The sequence below is a fragment of the Schistosoma haematobium genome, chromosome 3 (assembly GCF_000699445.3).
Source record: "Schistosoma haematobium chromosome 3, whole genome shotgun sequence".
NCBI lineage: Eukaryota > Metazoa > Platyhelminthes > Trematoda > Strigeidida > Schistosomatidae > Schistosoma > Schistosoma haematobium.
The window spans coordinates 40,155,765-40,180,199 of NC_067198.1; the positions used below are offsets into that span (position 1 = coordinate 40,155,765).

Genomic DNA, 24,435 nt, shown 5'->3' on the forward strand with positions numbered 1-24,435 from the left:
AATAAATTGGTTTTACTCCCATTCACTACAGTATCAGTCTACGTTCTAAACAACCAAATAACTTCGTAACAAATAGCTGTATAACATTGATTCAGATGACAGCTGGTTGTTTTCATATTGTCTCAATGAGTATTTTATTTAATAAACAAAAGATCATTTTAAATTACACGAAACAATGATAGTTAATACATTTTCGATTGTTAAAGAATCACTGTTACAGAGAAAATCCAAGTAATCACTTTCATCAGTGTAGAGTGGTAGAGATTGTTGAGATTTGTTTAAGATCATGAATCGGTCATTGTCAGACCTCCACTGAAAACCTGGAAACATTGAATGTCCATTTCGTCCTAGTATAAAACTCCTCAACAGTGCTCATCTACAATCCTTCAAATGGGATCCAAATCCTTCGGTCTCGCGCACCAACACTTAACCTGTAAACCACGAAACGGCCGTCCAGTGCTACCATGTTTTCAATAGTGGTCTAACATTGATCGATTTATGGTCTCAATCAGAATCACTTTTATTTATAGTAATAGAAATGTTGTTAGATACTATGTCAATAACTCTTTCAAATTATAATTGTCAACTTAATAAGTTAATTAACATCGATTAAATTGATATTATAATCAGAGAAGGGTTTTGTGGATATTATAGTAACTTAATAGTTGAATTCATGAGTCAATTAAGCTAGACCACCATGGAAAACCTGGAAGCATTGGACTACCGTTTTGTTCTAGCATAGAACTCCTCAGCAGTGCGCATCCACGATTCCACCCCACAAGACTCGAAACCAGGACCTACTAGTCTTGCGCAGGAGCGCTTAACATCAAGACCACTGACCTGGCATCCAACTGTGTTAATGTCTAACTTCAACCAATCCACAATGTTGCGCCACCGTCCACCATTGTCATCAGTGAGTTACTATCTCAGTTATTAGTTATATATCTACCTGAAAAAAGTTTTTTTTAAGTAAAATTAATCAATATAAACTGATTCAACAAGAAATTTAATTTCTTATTTTATTAATATAATTAAAATATTATCTTTTTTAAAAGGGTTATCATGTTGTAAAAAATGATTTCGCCACATGTCCTGGATGCCGATTTCCTGCATTATACAGTGAACTTATGAAGTAAGTTCAATTACATTATAACAGGACGAATATTTCAAAAGTTGGAACTAGGTTTTTTTGAATTATTATTAACTATAACTTTGTTGTATAATTACTGAATAACTGGATTACTTTGTATACACATTACATTTATCTTAATCTTTTGATTAGCCTATCAGCTACGGTCATACGATTTACCATTCCTAGTCAATTAATTACAGTCTACCTAATTCACAGTACTTTTGGGATTGTTCATGCACAACTGTTATTTTTCATTATATGGTGTATCGTAGTCTGGTACATTTGTATATAAACCACGTCTGTTTGAAATATAAATATCCTAGAGGCTGTTTGCTACTTCTTGGATCAAGGCAAGACAAAGAGAGGATCTGTTGGCCGAAAATCATTATTACTAGTCAGGCGTGTAATTAGTCAACTTGGGGACACTAAGTTGTCGAGGTAATAGTAGACGTGAAATAGGCCAAATTAGAATCAGAATCCTGATTAGTAAACCTGTAAGTGGTATTTTTCAGCGGTTCCTAATCATGACACGTTAAATTATCGTTTTATGTAAATTTACTTTGTATAGAATTCGTTTTCTTTGTTCATTTAGAGATTCATTCAAGTCTTCAGTGTAACATTGTATGTATTAAACCATCTCAGTTGTAAGACCTAAAAGTAGTTTAGTCATTCATCTGTGAACCTTTTGGTGCACCCTTCTATGAACTCACAGACAATAACAAAACACTAGTTTAGTGCGCTTTGAGTTTTTTTTTTCAGTTTCTCAGCTGATCTCAGTTTGTATGATTTAAAAGCCATGGTAAAATTACCCTTTGAACAAATGATTAATTGTCACTGCTGAGAAGTTCCACAATAGAACGAAACGGCCATCCAGTGCTTCCAGATATTCCATGGTGATCTAGCTTCAATTGACTCATGATCTCAATTACTGACTTTATTAAATTGTTTTATACTAATTAAATTGTCACTATTGGAAACATTATAAGTTTCATTTATACTATACAAATACTTTTTTTTGGTTGCTTGTAGATATGTTGAAAACTATCCAACACCAATTTGTCCAATGTGTAATATTCATTTAACACGTGATTGTATTCGACGTTTAATTGACTCAAATGATATTTTAAATCAATGGATTAATTCATTGAATGTTGATATATGTGAGGATGAATCAAATGAGAAGAAGAATATAGAATTGAGTAAATAAACAATATTAATGTGATAAAGTAATGAGAATATTTATTCCGATGATTTAAAATAAAAGTTTGTTTTTCTTTTCATTATAATAAAAAAATAAATTTTAAAAAATGATTATCATTTACTGTTCTAAAATGGAAAAATTTTTTCATTATAACAGAAATTTCGGGTTTGTGAGCACCTACCAGTGTGGTTAAGCAACTTACTTACTTACTTGCACCTGTTACTCCCAATGAAGCATAGGCAGCCGACCAACATTCTCCAACTCACTCTGTGATAATCCTTACTTTGTAGTTTTAACCAATTTTTGTTCATTCTTCTCATGTCTGTTTCCATTTCTCGGCAAAATGTGTTTTTTGGTCTTCCTCTACTCCTTTGACCCTGAGGATTCCATGTGAGGGCTTGTCTTGCGACACAGTTGGGTGCTTTCCCCAATGTGTGTCCTATCTAATTCTAGCGCTTCTTCCTCATTTCTTCCTCCACTGGAATCTGCTTTGTTCTCTCACACAGTAGGTTGTTGCTAACAGTGTCCGCCCAACGGATCCGAAGTATTTTGCGCACAGAGCAGTTAATAAGCACTTGTATCTTCTTAATGATGGCTTTCGTAGTTCTCCAATTTTCCGTCCCATACAGTAGAACTGCCTTGACATTTGTATTGAAAATTGTGACTTTGGTGTTGGTTGACAATTGTTTTGAGTTCCAGATGTTCTTCAGTTTTAAATATGCTGCTCTTGCTTTGCCGATCCGTGCTTTCACATCTGCATCAGATCCACACTGTTCATCAATGATGCTGCCCAAATATGTAAAGGATTTTACATCTTCCAAATCTTCTCCGTCAATTGTGATTCGATTGATGCATGCTGTGTTGTATCGGAGAATCTTGCTTTTCCCTTTGTGTATATTGAGACCTACTGCTGCTGATGCTGCTGCTACACTGGTTGTCTTCTCTTGCATTTGTTGTTGCGTTTGGGATAGAAGGGCCAGATCATCTGTGAAGTCTAGATCGTCCAACTGCATCCTAGATGTCCACTGTATTCCGTGCTTCTCCCCAGATGTTGACGTCTTCATGGTCCGCTCGATCACCAGGAGGAAGAAAAAGGGTGAATGAGCAACCTTACCTGACACCTGCTTTTTCTTCGAACGAGTCTGTCAGCTGTCCTCCATACGCGATTTTGCGGTTCAATCCATAATGGGAATTCCGTATGATATTGACTATCTTGTCGGGCACAGCTTAGTATTTAAAAAGCTTCAATAGTGTTTTTCTGCACACTGTATCAAATGCTTTCTCTTAGTCAATGAAATTGATGTAGAGTGGTAAATTCAATTTAATTTATTGTTCCACAATGTTCCGTAGTGTCACGATTTGGTCAGCACACGATCAATCCTTACAGAATCCAGCTTGTTGGTCTCAAAGTTGGTCGTCTACGGAGTCCTTTATTCTGTGCAAAAATACCCTGTTGCAGACGTTTCCTTGTATTGAGAGAAGAGTGGTGCCTCTGCAGTTCCCACACTCTCTGAAATCGCCGTTCTTACACAGTTTCAAAATTAACGTATAGTTAATCCCCAGTGAAGTATATCTTAAAATACCTAACTTGTTAGTAAACTGTAGTGAACGAGAACACAAGTGTAGACAATCAGATGTATTTGGACACAAAATTACAGAGCATCTTAGTAAAATCTAAGAACCATACAGTAAATACTTCATTTGTAAAGTGTCAGTCAGTCATCTCAGACTTATTTCGTTTCACACCATACTTTCTCTCTTCTCGTTCTCATTTCTTTGATCATCTTAGCCTTTTACCACCAGGTATTTCACTTTCGATTGTTTGATACACACTACTTATTTCTGTCGACATCAGTAGAACATATCACAAACCATATTTCAAATTACCATGTTCGGAATGCAATTTTCCCCCTCGAAATGCAAAATGTTGCTTCAGGATTGGGCTGCATGGACACCTGAACTAATGATAGGGAGTTAAGTAAGTGAGCGTGTCGACCGCTTCACTTATCTGGGAAGTCTCATCAACTCTTGAGGTCTGGTGTGTGACGAAGTCTCAGCACGGATACAAAAGGCTGGACTGGCTTTTGCCACCTTGCGTCATTTATGGCGTAGGCGAGATATCCGTCTACTAACCAAAGGACGGGTTTACTATGCAGCAGTTCGTTCCGTCCTACTTTATGGCAGTGAAAGATGGCCGGTAAGAGTAGAGGATATTCGCAGGTTACTAGTATTTGATCATAGGTGTCTTCAAAGTATTGCTCGTATATCCTGAGGCCACCGAGTAAATAATGCAGTTATTAGGAAACGGGTACTACTGACTCGAATCAAAAACTACATCTCTGTGCTAATGTGGTATGGCAACTCGAACTGCCGTACATACGTACGAAGTTCTATGTTATTACTGACTGACTGATCTTTATTTGAGTAAACTAGACATATTAATTTGGAATTATGTCTGATATTTGTTTTGTTATAATGACATCGTGGGTATATTTCATTTTATCTGATGGACATCTATTTATAAAAAGGATAAGTTTTCTTTAATCTTTTTCTGAATAAAACTTTTCTTTCTATCTAGAACCCACGACCAGTAGGTCCCGGGTTCGAATCCCGCGAAGTAGTCATGGATGCGCAGTGCTGAGGAGTCCCACAATAGGACGAAACGGCAGTTCGGTGCTTTCAGGTTTTTCATGGTGGTCTAGCTTCAAATGACTCATGATCTCAACTATAAAAATTATCATTTGTTGGAAGTTCATTATTAATTTTCTTTATACGGTCGCAATAGTGACCTTTTTCAACTGTGCAGTATCATACACACTAATAAGTTTAGTTAAAATGTTATTTACTAAAACCAAACAATTATCAATTCCTATTATCAACGTAATCATCTGAGTTTGTCAAATTAAAACAATGAGTGATAAATACTAATCGAATCCGTGTGAAGAAAGAGCGCAACATTAGGATGGTTTAAAATTCCTTCAGAGTTTAGTCTTTTAAAAAATCTGATTAATTATTCATATATGGATAAGTATAAATATACGTGGTGATTTGTATTAGGCGTCTGAAATAAACAGAAGTTCTTTAAATGCGTAGAATAGTTTACAGAATTTGTGAGTAAAAGCAAAACGTCGAAGTAGATATTATTAATCACAAATAATTTGCTATTGGTAGGGCTCCGAATTATCATATTTTTAATATCTACGACTGGATATTGGTCAGTCGCTATTTTTATTTGTGGATCGTGGGCGGGTTGCTTCTATATGGCCATGTCGTTGAAGGTTACTTAAAATAGATGATTTGCAGCTAACCATAGAATCCAGAACATGTATATCTTTCTATTTAGGACTCGTCAGTTGTATATATCAGAATCCGGGCTGTGAAACCGTAACTTATGGCTTCAAACATTCAACTCATAGTCTAATGAGATGCCGGCTCCAGGAGTCTATTAAATTGTTCAACGAGTATGATTTTATACAATTATACGTCAGCTTATATCAATTATATCAATGAATAATCAAAATTCAGTCCTAAATATCAACAACGGAATGATCCAAGTCTTTACTAATAATAATGAAATTATCGTAACCGCTGGGCAAGTTAAAGACTATATCGAATAAATCGTTTTCTAGATAATATGTTAACTGTTTATCGATAAAGGTACTTAGTTTGTACTCCGAAGAGAACCTTAAAACTAGGATCCTAGTGAATTCAACTCAAGAGTCCCAAACAGACTGGAATACTTGTCCTGAATTTCATTGTTAGCCACGACTTCTTTATTTTTAAATATTTCTGTACTGTTTAGACAGATTATTCACGCGCCATCACTGAACGAGTATATAAAATATCTATGACAACGAAGTATCTAACCAAATAAATTTCTTCAATAAAGAATACACAATTGATACCAAACATACTATGAAATTCAAAAAACATCATTTCATTACATACCTAGTGAAAAACAAACAGATTTACAAAAACTATTAAGTATACCAACAATATTCTCAACATGATCTGACCTTGATATCGATGTATATAATAGTCAGTAATCAACCATATATCCTCAATTTATTTATGCATAACAAGAATATCTTCTTCTCTAACATTATATTTGTTTCATGAAAGGTAATAAAACTGTTGGGTCGGCTTCCGGAGAACTTCAACGGAGCCTCCAGAGGTCTAAAAAGGAGTCGAAGGGCTCTAGCCAATCAGAGTACGATGGAACGTTCGAGAATTCCAGCGTGGCGTGCTACCATTGGTCGATAGCATAATATGACGTTAACGAATTGGCTGAAATAAGATGTTGATTTAACAGACGCCAACATCTATAAATACCCTTGATTTTCCGTACTAGAACGAACCTTGGGATAAAGTGTTTTCTCTCATATTTGTGTCTTCTCTCTGGAGTTCAAATCGCTGTGTAGTTCTAGACTGCGGGTTACTGGGATTGCTTAGGAATCGTATATAGCGTTCGACCTACACGACTTATCAGTGGCGACGGGGATGAAAACTACAATGAATATTTCCTTGGAGCAATTAGAAGCTTATATGGTGCGTCAAGAAAAGAGGTTTGAAGAGTCCTAAATTAGAATCATGGAAACCCTGATGCAGAAATTCTGCCTGTCCGAGAAAAACCCTGCTTCTAGTGAATCTCAAGTATCACATACTGATTCAGTCATTAATGCCATCCATGAATTTAATTTTGATGGTTTAGCAGGTGTAACTTTTGAGTCGTGGTTTAGGAAATATAAAGATTTGTTTTATATCGATCTTTGCAAACTAGATGATGCTTCAAAAGTCAGAATACTTCTTAGAAAACTTGGGACTATGGAACATGAACGCTATAGCAACTTCATTCTTCCGAAGAACCCACGAGATTTTAGTTTTGATGATACAGTCAAAACCCTATCCCAAATCTTCGGAGAACAATCATCTCTATTTAATATCTGTTACCAGTGCTTAAAGTTAACGAAAGAACCAGGAGATGATTGGGTGAAGCATGCAGGAACTGTGAGCCGAGAATGTGAGAGGTTTAGATTGTCGTCCATGTCTGAAGATCAGTTTAAATGCTTAGTATCTATCTGCAGCCTGCGTTCACCCGAAGATGCCGATATCCGAACCAGAATCCTAAGCAAACTCGAACACTGCCCTAACATGACCCTGCAAGACTACTGAGTGCCAAAGGTTAGTAAATTTAAAGCATGATACCTCAATGGTAGAAAACGGTAACTGTTTCCATAACGTCAATGCAGTTCAGAGAAAAGTCTTTCAAGGTTTCAGTACCCATAATTTTCAAAATAACAGTGACAAATCATCATCTCTATGCTGGGCATGTGGAGGTTGGCACTGTAAGAGGTTTTGCCTATATAAAGAACATCGTTGTAGCAAATGTCATCGGAAGGGGCATAAAGAAAACTTCTGCAGGAGAAGAGACTATAGACAACGTTCCTTGAAATCTTACTCAAAGAAATACAGATATAGTGCTCCAACCAACAAGATATTGGTATCACATAACACAGTACGAAGTTGCCGCCGAAGAAAGTACGTAACCTTGGATATTAATAAACACCGTACCCGCCTTCAGCTGGACACAGCTTCTGATATTACTTTAATCAGCCAAGAAACATGGAAGAACATTGGGAGACCCATAGTTTTCCCAACAACACAGCTGGCACACAGTGCATCCGGAGGGAAGTTGAATATTGTTGGAGAAGTGCCATGCACTGTTTCTAAAGGTACGTTAACAACAAATGCAAAATTGTATCTTACTAAGAAGCCAGCACTAGACTTAATGGGGTTGGACCTTATAGAAACACCTAAACTAGCAGATTAGTCTATCAACAGTATCTGCAGACGAGTAAGTACAGACAACACCCCAGAATGGAATCAGAAAAACGCCATGCTACATTAACACCAAAACGTGTTTAGAAAAGGATTGGGAGAATGTACGAAAGCCAAAGCACTGTTAACTCTAAAGCCTGCAGCTACTCCCGTTTTTCGACCTAGGAGACCCGTACCATATGCTGCTCTACCAGTGGTTGAACAAGAACTAGAACGACTTCAGAAACGAGGTGTCATTGAACCACTGAATTTCTCAGAATGGGCCGCACCGATAGTAGTAGTAAAGAAGACTAATGGTAGCGTTCGTTTATGTGCCGATTACTCAACCGGGTTGAATGAAGCCTTAGAAACTCATCAGTATCCATTACCCTTACCTGAAGATCTTTTTGCTAAACTGAACGGAGGTAAGCTTTTTGCAAAGTTGGATTTATCAGAATCTTATTTACAAATCCCTGTTGCTGACGAGTCTAAAAACCTGCTTACCATAAACACACACAAGGGTCTATTCCAGTATAATCGATTACCCTTTGGAGTCAAGACGGCCCCATCCATATTTCAGCAAATAATGGATACTATGCTACAAGATGTTTCAGGTGCTGCAGCTTACCTAGATGATATAATAATTATGGGAGTAGATAGAGTAGACTTAGAAAAGAAGCTTGACCAGGTGCTGACGCGAATAGCCGAATATGGACTTCGACTTCGTCCAGAGAAATGTGACTTCTGTATGCAAAAAGTACGCTACCTTGGATTTATAATCGACAAAGATGGAAGAAGACCAGATCCGGAGAATACCCATGGCAGTGAAAACTATGCCCAGACCGACGGATGTCTCCACACTACGATCCATTTTGGGACTAGTTAGCCATTATGGAGCTTTTATTTCAAACCTTCATCAATTACGTGCCCCCCTGAATAACTTTCTGGTGAAGAATGTAAAATGGAGTTGGTCTGCACCTTGCCAAGCCGCTTTCGATGAAATCAAGAAAGTACTAGTCTCGGATATGCTGCTCACCCATTACGATCCATCCTTACCCATTGTAGTGGCATCAGACGCATCAAACTACGTCATTGGAGCAGTTATTTCTCACATCATGCCAGATGGATCTGAGAAGGCGATATCACATGCAGCTAGGTCGTTAACGTCAGCAGAACTTAAATACAGTCAGATCGAGAAGGAAACATTGTCGATTATCTTCGCTGTAAAGAAATTTCACAAGATGATATTCGGACGTCAGTTCACACAATTAACTGACCATAAACCATTACTAGCCATTTTTGGGTCAAAAAAAGGAATTCCTGTTCATACAGCTAACCGACTCCAACGGTGGGCAACCACGCTTCTGGGTTACGACTTCAGGATCAAGTATCAGTCTACTACCGCCTTCGGGCAAGCTGACGCATTGTCAAGATTAAAAGGCTCCCAATCAAAAACGCCAGAGGAGACTCTTTTAGCAAATATAAAAGCCGAGGAAGAAGTTCATCGCGTATTGGATGACGCAATCAATGGACTCCCAGTAACCTTTGAAACTATCAAGAAGATCACTGAAAGTGATAAAATACTGAGCACAGTTAAATGCTATCTCTAGACCAAATGGCCAAACAATCGCCTTGGCGGAGAACTTTTGCAATATTTTCGTCGACGAGACTCACTAATGGTTGTTGACTCGTGTATTATGTTCGGTGATCGAATTGTTATTCCGAAGTTATTACGTCACAAGGTTCTCAAGCAGTTTCACAGTGGTCATCCTGGAATCAATAAAATGAAATCGTTGGCTCTTAGTTATGCTTATTGGCCGTCAATGGACAAAGATATCGAGAATAAATGGCGTAACTGTTCATCATGCATTCAAGCAGCTAAAAATCCTTTGAAATGCGAACCTCAGCATTGGCCTACGCCTGCAGGACCCTGGGTAAGACTTCACGCAGATTTTGACGGTTTAATCCAAGGAAAAATGTTTCTAATTATCGTAGATGCATTCACTAAATGGCCGGAAGTATATATCATGCCAAATTGTACAACGTCAGAAACGATCCGCAAGTTGTCTACCCTATTTAGCTGTTTCGGAGTACCAGAGACCTTAGTGACAGATAACGGCTCGCAATTTGCCGCAGAATCGTTTAAACATTTCTGTAGAACAAATGGAATAACTCATCTTCGTTCTCCACCCTATCATCCACAATCAAACGGACAAGCAGAGCGCTTTGTAAACACTTTTAAACGAGCATTACTGAAAGGGGGAGGAGAAGGGACAACCGGGAAGGTGATCGCAAAATTTTTAACATCCTACAGATCCACTCCGAACCCGAATGTTCCAGACGGCAAGTCTCCCGCGGAAGCCATGTTTGGAAGGCGCATTCGAACCGTCTTCGATGCCATGCGGCCATCCAAATTAGTGGATCAGCGCAGTCACGACACAAGTATCCGAAACTTCAGTGTTGGCGACAAAGTTTACATCAAATCCTACATCGGGAAGAACCGACGGGAGCCGGGCAAAGTTGCGCAAAAACTGGGAAGAGTACTGCACAGAGTTTGAGGAGCTGTTGGGACATGTATACGTCACGCAAATCAAATCCTTAAGGACAAAAGAACGGTGCTGACTCTAAGTAACCGGCCGATTTTCCCGTTAGATTTAATCTTAGACGCACCAATGCTACGAACGCCCAGGAACATTGAAAAGAAGCCTTGGACAAGGAAGACGACAAGAATAATGGAACGCCGTCGCAACCCAGTCGTCAAACTACAAGTAGATCCCAGAAAGAAATCTTATTCGGGGGAGGTGTTGGGTCGGCTTCCGGAGAACTTCGACGGAGCCTCCGGAGGTCTAAAAAGGAGTCGAAGGGCTCTAGCCAATCAGAGTACGATGGAACGTTCGAGAATTCCAGCGTGGCGTGCTACCATTGGTCGGTAGCATAATATGACGTTAACGAATTGGCTGAAATAAGATGTTGATTTAACAGACGCCAACATCTATAAATACCCTTGATTTTCCGTACTAGAACGAACCTTGGGATAAAGTGTTTTCTCTCATATTTGTGTCTTCTCTCTGGAGTTCAAATCGCTGTGTAGTTCTAGACTGCGGGTTACTGGGATTGCTTAGGAATCGTATATAGCGTTCGACCTACACGACTTATCAAAAACATTAGATGAACAAACATGAGATTTAAATTAAAACATGAAGTTCAGCTTAATGTCCAAATGGCAATTATCTGTCAAACATGAGATTCACAATCCAATGAACCAATCACTTATTGAATAACAGTAATAGATAAAGAATACAAATGTAGAATCCTTTACAGTATCAACGGAAAATATATCTATATACACATAGATGATAAGTCAACGAAAGAAAACAAATTACAAACTCAAAGAATTCTAAATATTAATGATAGGACAAGACAGTCCAGTTTATGAAAAAAACATTTAATAAACGTAATGTTATTGAAATACGCTAATATCGATTCACCAGGATGCACTGCTGACATTCCATCACATGGTCATTAAATACGAATTTATAATCAGTTTTTACGAACAACTGAATTACAATAAATAAACGAATGAGTAAATATCAATGTAAAACGTATAGAAATAAAGGATAAATTTATTCACATAACTCTATGGCTTTCACTACTAACTAAATATAATGAGAACATATTTCATGTGTTTGTTATTAGCAATTGCTTTAGACTCAATTCTATATCTAAAAGGCAGTGTTACCATTGAATCTAGTGGAGACAACAGATCTAATGAAACAATAAAACAAAGAATATCAGATTCAAGAAGACAAGATTCTGACATCAGGAAAACGGAAACGAGAGATAATAGAAATAGACAATCTCGGGAAAACAAGGAAGATTCACAATCAAGTACAAATGATGATGTCGGATTCCAATCCTCACAACGAAAATTCCAACTGAAATACTCAAATCGAAAAAGAAGTGATATTTATACTACCGGTTACCAAACATTCCTCGGAAAACGTAGACGAGGCAGTAAATCACATGTGAAAACCATATTCAGAAGACGTTCTGGCTACGATCGCAATGGTCAAAAGAAACGAACTACCACATTCGAAAGTTATGGTGAGGCAGACAGTTTCGATAGAAAGAAAATACGTGATGTGTTCGATGTGAATGGATACATTTCGGAGGGTCGGAGGCGTAGTAAACTCGGTGGATACATCCAAGAAGAACAACATGCGTTTATGTCAGGTGGACATAAGTCGCAACTTTCTCGAAATGATGGCAAATTTAGTGAGGGTGGAAGTCAATTTGCAAATGAAACTCATAATCATAGATCTCATTCTGACTCTCAGGATCACATTAAAATTAGTGCAAACAGTACCCTACAACGACGTCGGAGATGAATTAAATAAATATCTTAAATTTACATGTCCACACGTTAATGAAGATTCCTTGTTCGAAATTAATACTCAATTTCCCATTACTGTTTCTTCGTGAATCACATCAAATTAAACTATATCAACCATGAATTAGTGACATAAACTGACAATGAATTCCATCCATCATCTGTTCACATCAACAATCAATATGATTTTGTACCTACCAATCATTCATTCTTTTCTTTCAAATCGCTTTTCACAATCAATGGGCGTTAGCTACATTAGGTTCACTCTCATCATCATATTGAGTCCTCGTTTACAAAATTTACTACTTTCATCTCCCTCATCACTGGAAGATGAAATCTCTTAAAAACCATTTGTATTCTTCTAAATCACATTTGCAAACTTTAAAAATTCACTGTAATAGGTCATGCATTATAAGAACAGGTGGGTAAATGTATTTGAAAACAAAAGACACCACAAACATTTCCTTGTATTCACGCCAATCAATCCAGACAAATTGCACCGTACACTTTACCTATTCACACGTGGATTATCAATCATGTTACAAGATGAACATGGTAGTTGAAACGAGAAAATGATAGAATGATCGCGTTTTCGATGCACTTGTCTACGTATAAATTCTAATGATTTCATCCTCAATTGTCTTAGATGATACGTACGGATGATTACACGTAGACAACACATTGAACCCTGTTTAAAATACATTGTACAAGGTAGTCATTTCAAACTGAACTTTATTCGTATAGGACGTAGTATTATAATGAATGTCTAATCCGTACACGACTATTTGAATTTCGGTTCCAACATATCAAACGCATTCGGTTTCAAACTGAACCAGAACATGTCTTCGGTACTTAGTAATTCTCTTCTATCCTTCTGCATTGACTTTCACAAATAATTCAAGTATCACACCACTGTTGATTACAATGAGTTTAATTCATCTATCCACTTCACATCCATCACATGAAATGCCTTGATAATCGATTCGCAATGAAATATCTTTAACAAGTGAAATCTTCCGACATTCGGTTACCAATTCATTATTCAAGATAAAGTGTGGTTACTCTAAAGATATGATATGGATAAGATTGACTCGGAGATCAAATGCATCTAGTTATTATCGATAGGTCTTGCTGATTACATCAGTATTCAACATAAACCAAATGACAACCATTTCACAATAAGTTGATCACCGTGTAGTGAACAATATCTCGTATTTCATGTCCTTCATAATGCTGATCGATAGAAATGAAAATGTCAAGTCACTTAGACTACTCTTAACCACATTCCAGTTTGATCTATAGAATTCGATCAGCTCATGAAAGACAAGAGATAAACGGTATTGGTCACTACCGAATGATCAAGCATTCGTAAATACACCTCAGTTCTACAATATGTCATTGTGGGCACAAAGGAAAAATGATCGAGAATGAGTTCTATCTTTGACAAAATCAAGTATGTGAAATTCCGTTAGTGTTATTCAGTATTCACTGCTAGATTTCGATCTGTCAAGAAAACTGACTTCCACATGATAGACACCAAAGTTATGAAAATATGGAAGATAATGCACTAAAGTACGATCTAAAACGTTGAGTAATCTTGATGAACCTATCCTTTTCATAGATAAATCACATCACGGAAAATTTCGAGATCGACTGTGATGTTAGTGAGAAATTTAAAATATACATCATAAGTAAAGTTTAATGTATGCATTTTATTATTGTTAGTTATATCTTTCGAAATACTTATAAACAGTTCCATCAATAAGCCATCAATCGACATAACAGTAAAACCAATAAAAATCATTCGGTATTAAGTTCAGCGAAGTATCCAGATTTTATGCCTCCTAAGTGCAAACTTTGATTTATAATAGACTAAGCAACATTGCCGAAATTTGATGCTTAAAGGGGATCGTGAATAAATTTATTCTATGTTGAGTCTCTTTACGTTCTCTGTCTTTATTCTCGTCCCTTCAACTCTTTTGTGCACTGTTTTATACAACTTATTAATATTCAGTAAGTAGTTGTAATCCTAGCAATTTCTACGCTTATGTTGTAATACAAGTTCGTCGTGTAATATTCTACATATAAGATTTATTGTATTTATCATTAAATTAGTTTATTTCAATGCCTGTAGCAGTTATTCACAGTTTTTATATCGTCGTTTATTCGTTGTTTAAACGCAGTGATCGCCATATTGTCTTAGCTTGTTAATAAACTGCTATCAAGTTTAGACACAGCTATCAACTGTCATTAGCAATATCGTATGTTGTAACTATTCTTCGTTACTATTGCAGAATGTACGGACGTGGCAAACACCACAAATACCTTACAAGTTGAGGTTTGTAACTACTTTATGTTTATTATTCAATAAAGAACCGCTTTTTAGACAAATTGCACATACCTTGATTGTGTAATTTAGACGCTTCAATAGATATAACAGTCTATGTAATGATAATTTGTTATTCCTAAAACTAGATTTTATCCATCTTACAATTTAGTATGATTTGTCTCTTTCATCTCACCATTTTGTTAATGTGATTGTTACATGCACGTTCTAACCAACTTATTGCAGTTCATGTCACATAATATCAATTAGAATACAATTTAACTTATACGTTTTCAACGATTCAAACGAGTGACAAGTTATCATACTCAACTCAAAGGAAATGAAATCATTAGAAAAATTAATGACAGGGTAAATTCCGTGTTGAAGGCGGTTTATCCATCAGCGAAATTGACGACGTTATGTAAAACGAACTGCTTGCTCAAACAAACAAAAAATTGACAGGTCCTTCAACTGTATTTACCAATTTACATGTACGTGCCAAAACACATACATTGGAAGAACCGAGAGAAGAGTACATGTTCACATTTTCAAGCATGTTCCAAAGAAATTGAGACTGCGAGCGACAAAGGCTCTTAACAGTGGAATGGCTCGGTATTTACTTGACACCGGGCACACCACTGACATTTCTCAAGTCTTCAAAGTTATTAGCAGACAAAGAAACACAGCTTCTCTACAGTTTGCTGAGGCAATTGAGATAAAAGAAACTCAAACGTGATTTTTGTATCCAATAAGAGACAGCGATCAACCTATTACTACACCGATGAATCATTTTTGTCACTACTTTGTCAGTGTTCATTTTGCTATGTGGTCTTCCTTTACCGAATCCTCATTTTATTTACATTAAAACCACCACTTCACTCATACATTTCCATCCACTTAATTCTCTTAACTTATGTAAACTCTTCAAATCCTGTTCAATTATTACGCAACCCACCTTATCAGTTTAAGTGTCTTCAGTGGGTTCATAAGATTGTGGATAATTTATTTATAAAATAATCGTCAACCATGAAGCGTGTAGCTACGATCGTATATTCGCTGCTATGCTCAAAAAAGCACATAAATTATCACACACTTTTCTACCTAGAAATCCAAAATGTTACAAACTTCACCTCTTTTATATATTTACCCATACTCAATAATTCTGACAGTGGATTTATATTCTTTTTCAATAAACGCAACATGTAAATATCTTTTTGGACCCATTGATAACATTCCACTAGAATCTTAAACGTCCGGAATAATCCACATCAGAAACTATTGTGTGAGGATGGTACTACTGATCACAATTTATTGATCACTGCGTGGTGATCAATGTCATGCGTGTTTAGTCCTTATTATTAGTGCAGATCGAATGCTATCGATCATGTTGCAATGTGGCCACCAGTCTAGGTGACTCGACACTGCGGGGACTATATATTGAGGTTTAGATGGTGGTTGGAGGTAGTCAACAAGAAACCCTGGACCCGGGCTTCGTGCTACTTGGCACTCTTCAGCAAGGTGTACCTGTAATCTTGAGGGAACAGGTGCTCCCTGGCGGCAGCTTCAGAGTCAGAGACGTTACCACTGTGCTATCCGAGCCGCGACTGACATCCTGTAGGACTGAGATGTAATCACAATGGTACACCTGACAATGCTTTCTGTTAGTCATTAAGAAGTGAACGAAAGCAACTCAGTTGACTGAAACACCAAAGATAGGTCAGGTAGAAGCAGTTAACAGTAGACCGAAGAAATACGTTTCGTGTCAGCTAACACTCAATAATAAGTTGTATCTCCGGTCCTGATGGAGCTGATGCTCCATAGTGGATTCAGACCCAGGCAACCCAGTTTCACAGTCTGAAGCGTTACAACCGTGCTTTTCTCACCACTAACGTGAGATCAATTAATTTAAACGAACTATTATTGAAAATACTTGTGTTTTAATTTCTTGAACTACCATCTTTTCGGTCAATATTAAATTGTACCATAAAAAGAAGCAACCAAGAATGACGCTTCTGATGGTTAATGACCAGAACAACTATATACTGTTTGAAAACACTTTACATTTTTCTAACCCACTTAAAGTTTCTTAATAATATGTCTAAACCCTAAAACTAACGAAATGGACTTTAATCCAAAGCTGTCATTCATTATTTTACTCTCATAATTAAATTCAACATCAACTTCAAACACCTTTCTTAATAAATATTCATAGGCGCACAAACTAGTTTGAGATCTCTCTTCAAGATCAAGTGATGGGAATGCATTTCAATGTGATGTTTCTTTAATGAACTCAATGAAATCCCTGTACAATACACCTAACATAAATAACTAACTAACTCAATATCGAACCATCTGTATGTAGTTCACTTCACCAAAAACCGAAATCAAACATCAAATTTCAGCTACTTTACGTTTATTTAAATATAAAATATCGGTGAAAAGACAATTCATGGATGAGTCAATAGGATTTAAGGTATTAAGTCTTGAATTTTTACGCAAAATTCAATCGTCTATATGGTTGAACAGCATTTTGTCATTATGGGTGATGTCACCTCGTGGAGAAAACCGCAAATCTAATTAATAACCTCATTTTCCAACTCTGAATCCTAATCCTATTTCCTCATACTAATCCATAACCTTGTTTCGACCCTAATAAATGATTGAATTTTCTTAAAGTCATTACGACATCATTGAAACGTCGTCAATAAATTATAGTCTCATCGAATAATTTTCAATATATCTGTCACACTACTTCTCTCGGAATTTATTTTACATTTGTTTCAATTGCTTTGAGCAAATGGATTTATACAAAAAGATTTTTTATTTAATAAGTGGCCATTTAGGAATCTCCATTTCACTTGCCTTGTTAAAGTTTTGACAATTGTTCTCTTATTTCACATTTTCATTCAATAAAGTCTACTTAGTTTAACCATCAAGTTCTATAAATGTAACATAGTTTACGGTTAAATTGAAGAAACCAGCATATTCATCAACTGAATATTAACATTTCATTAAGCTGATTTGTCTATATACTTATTGGATCTCATTTTTGAACATCATGTCTGAGTTACCGCTTCAATTATTCAGCAAAATAAATATACATTGTACGAAGAAACAGAGGAGAAAAACGAATGAATAACTATGATATCATATTCAAGGTGATAGACCTATTTTGTCATGCAGATCAATCATAAACCATTTTTAAACATAAGTGAACGCAATAATATGTATATATTTTGTTACACCCTAATAGGTAGAAAATTTGATTTCTTATATTTCAGGACTTAATATAAGTCACTTTTTCAGAGTAAATACATAACCGAAATAAAATGAACATAAGTTTAAATAGTGCAAAAGAAACAAAGTGGAATATTTTGCGTACATTAAAAATCATTATAGATCTGAATATGTAAATGTCAAGTTATGTTTGATCAAGTTGAATTAGTATGATATGTCATTGTATTAATTTGTGTGTCAGAAGGTGGTAATGAAAAATTCAAACATTTTTGGTACCCGCATATATGCTCTATCTTAATATCTAAGAAGCATACTGAAGCCACTTCAACATAGCTTCATTAATGTTGTACAGGATTCATAAGAATTAGAATCAAATATCTCGTTATTATCCATCAACGATAACGAAACAATGGTAAACAATGATGTTGTAGCTTTATGCACTAGTATTCCAATTGATAAATGCATAGACTTCGTGAATGATTTACTAGAGAATGAAAATACTCTATCTAGCAGATGTCCATTAAGCATTAGTTCAATCATGAAATCGCTCAAACTGTTCTTGAATTCAACAATATTCATTTTCACAGGGACTTTCAATAAACAAACAAAAGGAGTAGCCTTGGGATCTCCAGTATCGCCGATTGTTGCCAATTTATTTATGTCTCCAATTGAGTCTTATATTTTTGCCAGTAACAACAGACTATGCATCTGTCGCAGATATGTACATAACACATTTTTCATTATTTAAAAACCCTTTTGGAGATTTCTTTAAACACAAACACATTCTCGCAAAACATCAAATTCACTTTCACAAAGGAAGATCAACATAGTAAACTACCATTCTTCAAGTGTTTAGTTAAACGAAATTCTAGTGGAAGTCTAAATCTAAATTATTCCCCTAGTGCACATTCTGTACTTAATACTGATACATCACCTATAGGAACTAGTGCAGTTTTTGAGCAGAAACGTAGACCAGTAATTAGTGTTCCATGAAAACTTACAGTTGCTGAACAAAGTTATTCACAAACTCAGTGAGAAGCATTAGCTGATTTTTGGACTGCTAAACGACTTCATAAATATTTATTCGAAAAACTTCACTATTGTTACTAATCTTGAAGCTTTAAAGTTTATTTATCATTCTGAAAAATCCTTAGCACGTATCTCAGCTGCCATGGTTCAACGATGGAGTACAGCTCTGAGTGCCAATAACCATACGATTAAGTCAAGAAGTCTCAAACAAATTCAACATGTTGACCACATTTCTTGACACGCATTGCAAGATAAACCTGTCAATATTGCAGATGGTTTATTAGTGCAAACTTTAGCGACGAGACGTTCAGATCTCACACGAGAAACTCGTCGACACTTTGGATGTATATTTAGTGATATTCGAAAATTTTGGAATGCTAATCTGAAACGTAGATTTTCCATCTATTTTTCAAAGCGGGATAAGTTATCCACCAATCCGGATGGTGTTTTCTGTTTAAATGATCGTGTTGTTATTCCTCCTTTATTATGTAAATCTGTTCTTGAAGGTTTTCATAATGGATATTTTAGCGTTGAGGAAATGAAATCCTTGTCAAGGTTAAATGCAGATATACGTCGTAGAGCGGACAAATATGGAGTATATTAAATCTAAAAATCATCCTTCGAATTGGACTCCATGGCCAATATCTACTGCTACCCGGCAGAGAATTTATTTAGACCATTGCAGTTCATTTCCCAACAAATAACTTGAACATTTTTCTCCATTAATTCTCTTTCTAAGGATGCTGAGGCTCTTTTCAAAACTTTGCAATCTAAGCATTATGAAGGATTTTAGTCGGGAGATGGTCCCTATGGTATTAGTGACCGATCACGGATCTCATTTCGCTACAGATATTGTCATTACCTAATTGAACGGTATAGGAGGTAGACATATGTTCACTGCTTTCAGGAGTTATATCTAAAGCTTAGTTTCTTAATATACCGCGTGTGACCTGAGCACTCGGACGCTAGAACAATCCCAAGTAGCAACTGAGAAGACAGAAGATTGAAGAAAGTGCTCGTTGGGCAAGAATCAAAATGTACAGAAAATCATGAGTATTTTCTAAATATTAGTGTCTGTTGAACTAATATTATAATTCAACCAATCCGCAAAGAGGCATGTTATGTTACTGATCAATAGTAGCATACCGCGTTGTTATTCTAGAAAGCTTCATTACGTTCTGATTGGGTGGAACTCTTCGCCTCTTCTATTACTTCTGAAGACTCCGTCATAGTTCACGGATGCCGTCTAAACATCAGGCTTCCTTGTTCTAATGATCAAGAAAAAACGTTTGTCAGGACATTAAAAACCGCTGCTAATTCCACTGTGCCTCAACATCTGATGAACTAAAGAAGAGGGGTGGACATATTTCTACTGTAATATAGAAATGCCTAACATTCCGTAGTGAAGAAGACACAATCAAAGCCATCAAAAGGAAGGATTTCCCGTTTGAATATGAGGTTTTTGAATCTGCAGAAGTTACATATCATGGTGGAAAGGATCTTCAATCATCCGAAAAGATTGTGGTGAAGAATATTGGAAAATTTATGGTTCGAATTCTAGATACCAATCATTTAAGTACACACAACTAACATTTCGATCAAATACAATCCCCGGAACCAGGTGAGTCTGTTCCAATTCCGCTGTTAATTCTAATACTAATGGGTATACTCTAGATCATACAGAATTTACATCCAATACACAGTCGGATAAACATACAATGAACCTAAAGAGAAGTACGATTGATTACAGAAATTTAAATTCCACTTCAAACTGTTGCGGTAGCGGTAATTGTACTAATTGACGATTCCTTTGTACTTGATTGCACACTTATCACGAGTCCAAAATATTATACGTTCACTTGTGTTCATCTGGTTCCAATTGCTTTAAATCGCATTATTTTGGAATTCCTAGTAAGCACATTAATTCGAATACTTCTAATCATCCCACAAAGGTAACTTTGGTAATGTAGTTATTAGTTCGTCCATAAAGAGCTTTCATAAGTATTTTATTGTTTACGTTAATCAGTGTAGACGCTGACCATCTGCAGCAGCTTCTCTGTCTTTCATTACATATTTTCTACAGAATTTCATAGATCAGACACCATGTGACAATTGAGTCAACTATGCCCTCCAGTTCTCTTCTTAGCTTATTGTGACCTTTAATAGACATACTTCTGATATTTCTGTCCTTGTAATTCTTCACGTATACATTTTCTGTATATGTGTATCTGTACACTAATTATATTATCCATTCCCTTTCTCCATATTGGTAACATTTTGAGTTAACGAGAGAAAATTTAGGGTTTATTTGTCGCTTCTTAATATGAATGTCTACTAATATCGGAATTTGCGAAATGAAGTTATTTCGTAACATTTCATACTTCGACTTTTGGATTCGACGTTGTACAAACATGATAGGTCAATGGTCAACTATGAAATGAAATATCAAATGAGTAAGCATGAAACAGAACCCAGACACAGTTACTAAAATCATTTATTGTGCATAAAAATTAATCAAAACTATATATTTCAATTATTCGAAAATTTCAAATATATAGTGAAGTGTGATAAAAATACGCTAAATAGCGTATTTTTATCAAGCAGCTAGAACAGCTGTGATTATAGCTAATGAAGAACAAATCAATGGAAATTATCGAAATGCACATGATTTGTTGTTCAGTATGGTACAAGAATTAAGACAAAGAAATATCCATGTTCCATTTGAAATGTTTGAAAATTTAACTTTGTTACATTCTTATATACTTGCAAAGGTATGTTATTAGTTTTGTCTACAAAATATTGTAAATTATACTAGTGTATTGTGATAAGTCAATGAAAACTATTTAATATCGTGTTGCTCCCCCCCATACACTTGCTTTTCTCCAGGTCTAATTGTACGGCTAAGTTATTTAACACAAGTATATGGTGCAATCCTGAATGATTAAATGTATTTGACATGGCTCCTTGAAGTTAAACTCTTTGCTTATAGATGATGAACATTAAAGGATATCTGTCACTTGAGAAGGACCTAATGCTACTCTAGAAATTTGGACTTGCACCCCGTACCTCAATAGATTTATAATTTAACACAGATTCATGTGGAGCAAACTATGCTTGGGACAAGGATTTTTTCTTAACATCTAACACTGATGTCGGTAGCACATATGATGACCGATAAGGTTAGGATATTAAAATCTTTTGAGAGAGATAGGTTTGTAATATTTTTCGTTAACCTCATCAAACAATTTTGAACGAGGTAAATTACGCAGTTATTTAAGTAGTTACAGATGAATCTGCTATTTACAATAAACTTGTAGTCTACATACTTTTAATAGTGCATCAATTTGGTAATTACTTGTTTTCATGATCAGATTATAAAGTAGACACTACTAAATCTTTTAAGGCGACCAATTAAAAAATAAGCCGTGCTCTTCTGAAATTATTGCTAAAAAAGAAACCAGTGTTTTTATTTTTCCTTACCATGGTAACAAATCATCTACTTCTATTGTAAATTTCAAATCGTTCTTTTATTTGGTTCCTCTGTTTTTGGCACTCTTTTACTTCATAGTTCTTCTTTAAACTAACTGAAATCTACATATTTTATCATTTATCTATAATTAAGCTTTTATCCGCTACAATGTTCTTTGATTAATCACTTTAGACTTATATGTATCTTTATTGAATTTTCACGATATCTCCAGCTATTTATAATGTTATTCATAAGCTAGCAGTGAACATCTGGATTCAGTAACAAACTACATAATCCAATCGGTGTTTCAAGCAAAAACTAATAGGTTTGAGTCCCGATATAAATATTAACACTGGAATGTAATTGCATCTAGTTCATCAGTCTCAAATACAACGAGACACGCATTCTGTATTCTGATATTAGCCACTATAAAACTTCACTAAAATTTTCTTCATTTGTTTAACTTTACCTAAATCATCACTTATACTACTTATGTGTCCATATTAGTAACTTCAAAAAGTGTCCCTTCCTACTACTTATATATGTATGGTATTTTTTTATGAAATGTTTATTTCTCTTGTAAGGTTCATGTTAAAAATGGTGAACATTTACATGGCGCCAAAATGTTAATTCGTGTATCAGAGAGTATAAGTAAATTTCCTGCTCGTGAGTTACAAAAAATTTTAGTGAATTAATCATAAAACATGTTGTAATTTAAGGATTTTACTCATTTCATGTGAAACATATCAATTTAAAAATAAAGAGAATTCAGCGAAGAAAATTTTCTGTTCTCGGTGAAATCATTTACTTAACTTCTAGACCACTAAGACGGCATCCAACAATGTTAATGTCTAACTTCAACTAATCCACGATATTGCGCAAACGTCTTCTATTGTCTTCAGTAACTGCCTCATAACAGATATAAATGAACTCCACTTATCAAGACTTCTCACTAGAACTCCAGGAAATCTATCTTGAAGCCAGTCACTAGTTAGCACATGATAATTATCAGTAAAGGGTTGCGGACCGAGGTCTAAGATCCTGGGTTCAAATCCTGTGTACTTAGTTTGTACTCTAAAGCGAACATTAAAACTGGGATCCTAGCGAACCCAACTGAAGAGTCCCAAATAAACTGAATTACTTATCTAGAATTTCATTGCTAGTCACAATCTCTTTACTCCATTCAAATATTTCTGTACTGTTTAGAAATACAAATAAACGATAAATACAGTCATTGAGATATCACTAATTCCGTGCACATAGATTGTTGAATAGATAACCTGAATGACTCTTGAATAAATGTAAAAATAAATTGATAAATATAAGCCCAGTCTATAACATGCGACGAATTAAAATAGATTATTGGCGCGCTATCACTAAACGAGTATATAAAATATCTATGACAAGGAATTTCTAACCAAATAAATTTCTTCAATAAAGAATACACGATTGATACTAAACATACTATGAACTTAATAAAGCAAACATTTCAGTATATACCTAGTGAAAAACATAAATAGATTTACAAAAACCATTAAGTATCCCAACAATATTGTCATCATGATCTGACCTTGGTTTCGATGTATATAATAGTCAGCAATCAACCATATATCCTCAATTCAGTTATGCATAACAAGACTATCTTCTTCTATAACATTATATTTGCTTCATGTAAGTTAATAAAACGTTAGATAAACAAACAATATATTTACAGTCCAATCAACCCATCACTTATTGAATACCAGTCCTAGATAAAGAATAGAAATGTAAAATCCCTTACAGTAAAATCAGTAAAATATATCTATATACATATAGATAATAAGTCAACGAAATA

The 24,435-nt window shown here is 35.6% G+C and overlaps 2 protein-coding genes across 2 annotated transcripts in view; both read left to right on the forward strand.

Moving 5' to 3' along the window:
- The window catches only part of WDR19_1 (WD repeat-containing protein 19), a 43,875-nt gene extending 38,094 nt beyond the window's left edge, over positions 1-5,781 (forward strand). Inside the window, exons 29-30 of the mRNA XM_051213859.1 lie at positions 1,056-1,132; positions 2,162-5,781. Of these exons, the coding sequence (XP_051069872.1) occupies positions 1,056-1,132; positions 2,162-2,339 (255 nt within the window). The 3' untranslated portion in view covers positions 2,340-5,781. The remainder of the gene's footprint in view (positions 1-1,055; positions 1,133-2,161) is intronic.
- Positions 5,782-11,815: 6,034 nt separating this feature from the next.
- Positions 11,816-12,744, forward strand: MS3_00005778 (uncharacterized protein; the record flags this gene model as incomplete). The annotated part of the gene is made up of 1 exon (XM_012939477.2): positions 11,816-12,744. One exon carries the CDS (start codon positions 11,816-11,818, stop codon positions 12,536-12,538), a length of 723 nt encoding a protein of 240 aa, XP_012794931.2. The 3' UTR covers positions 12,539-12,744.
- Positions 12,745-24,435: the final 11,691 nt, after the last annotated feature.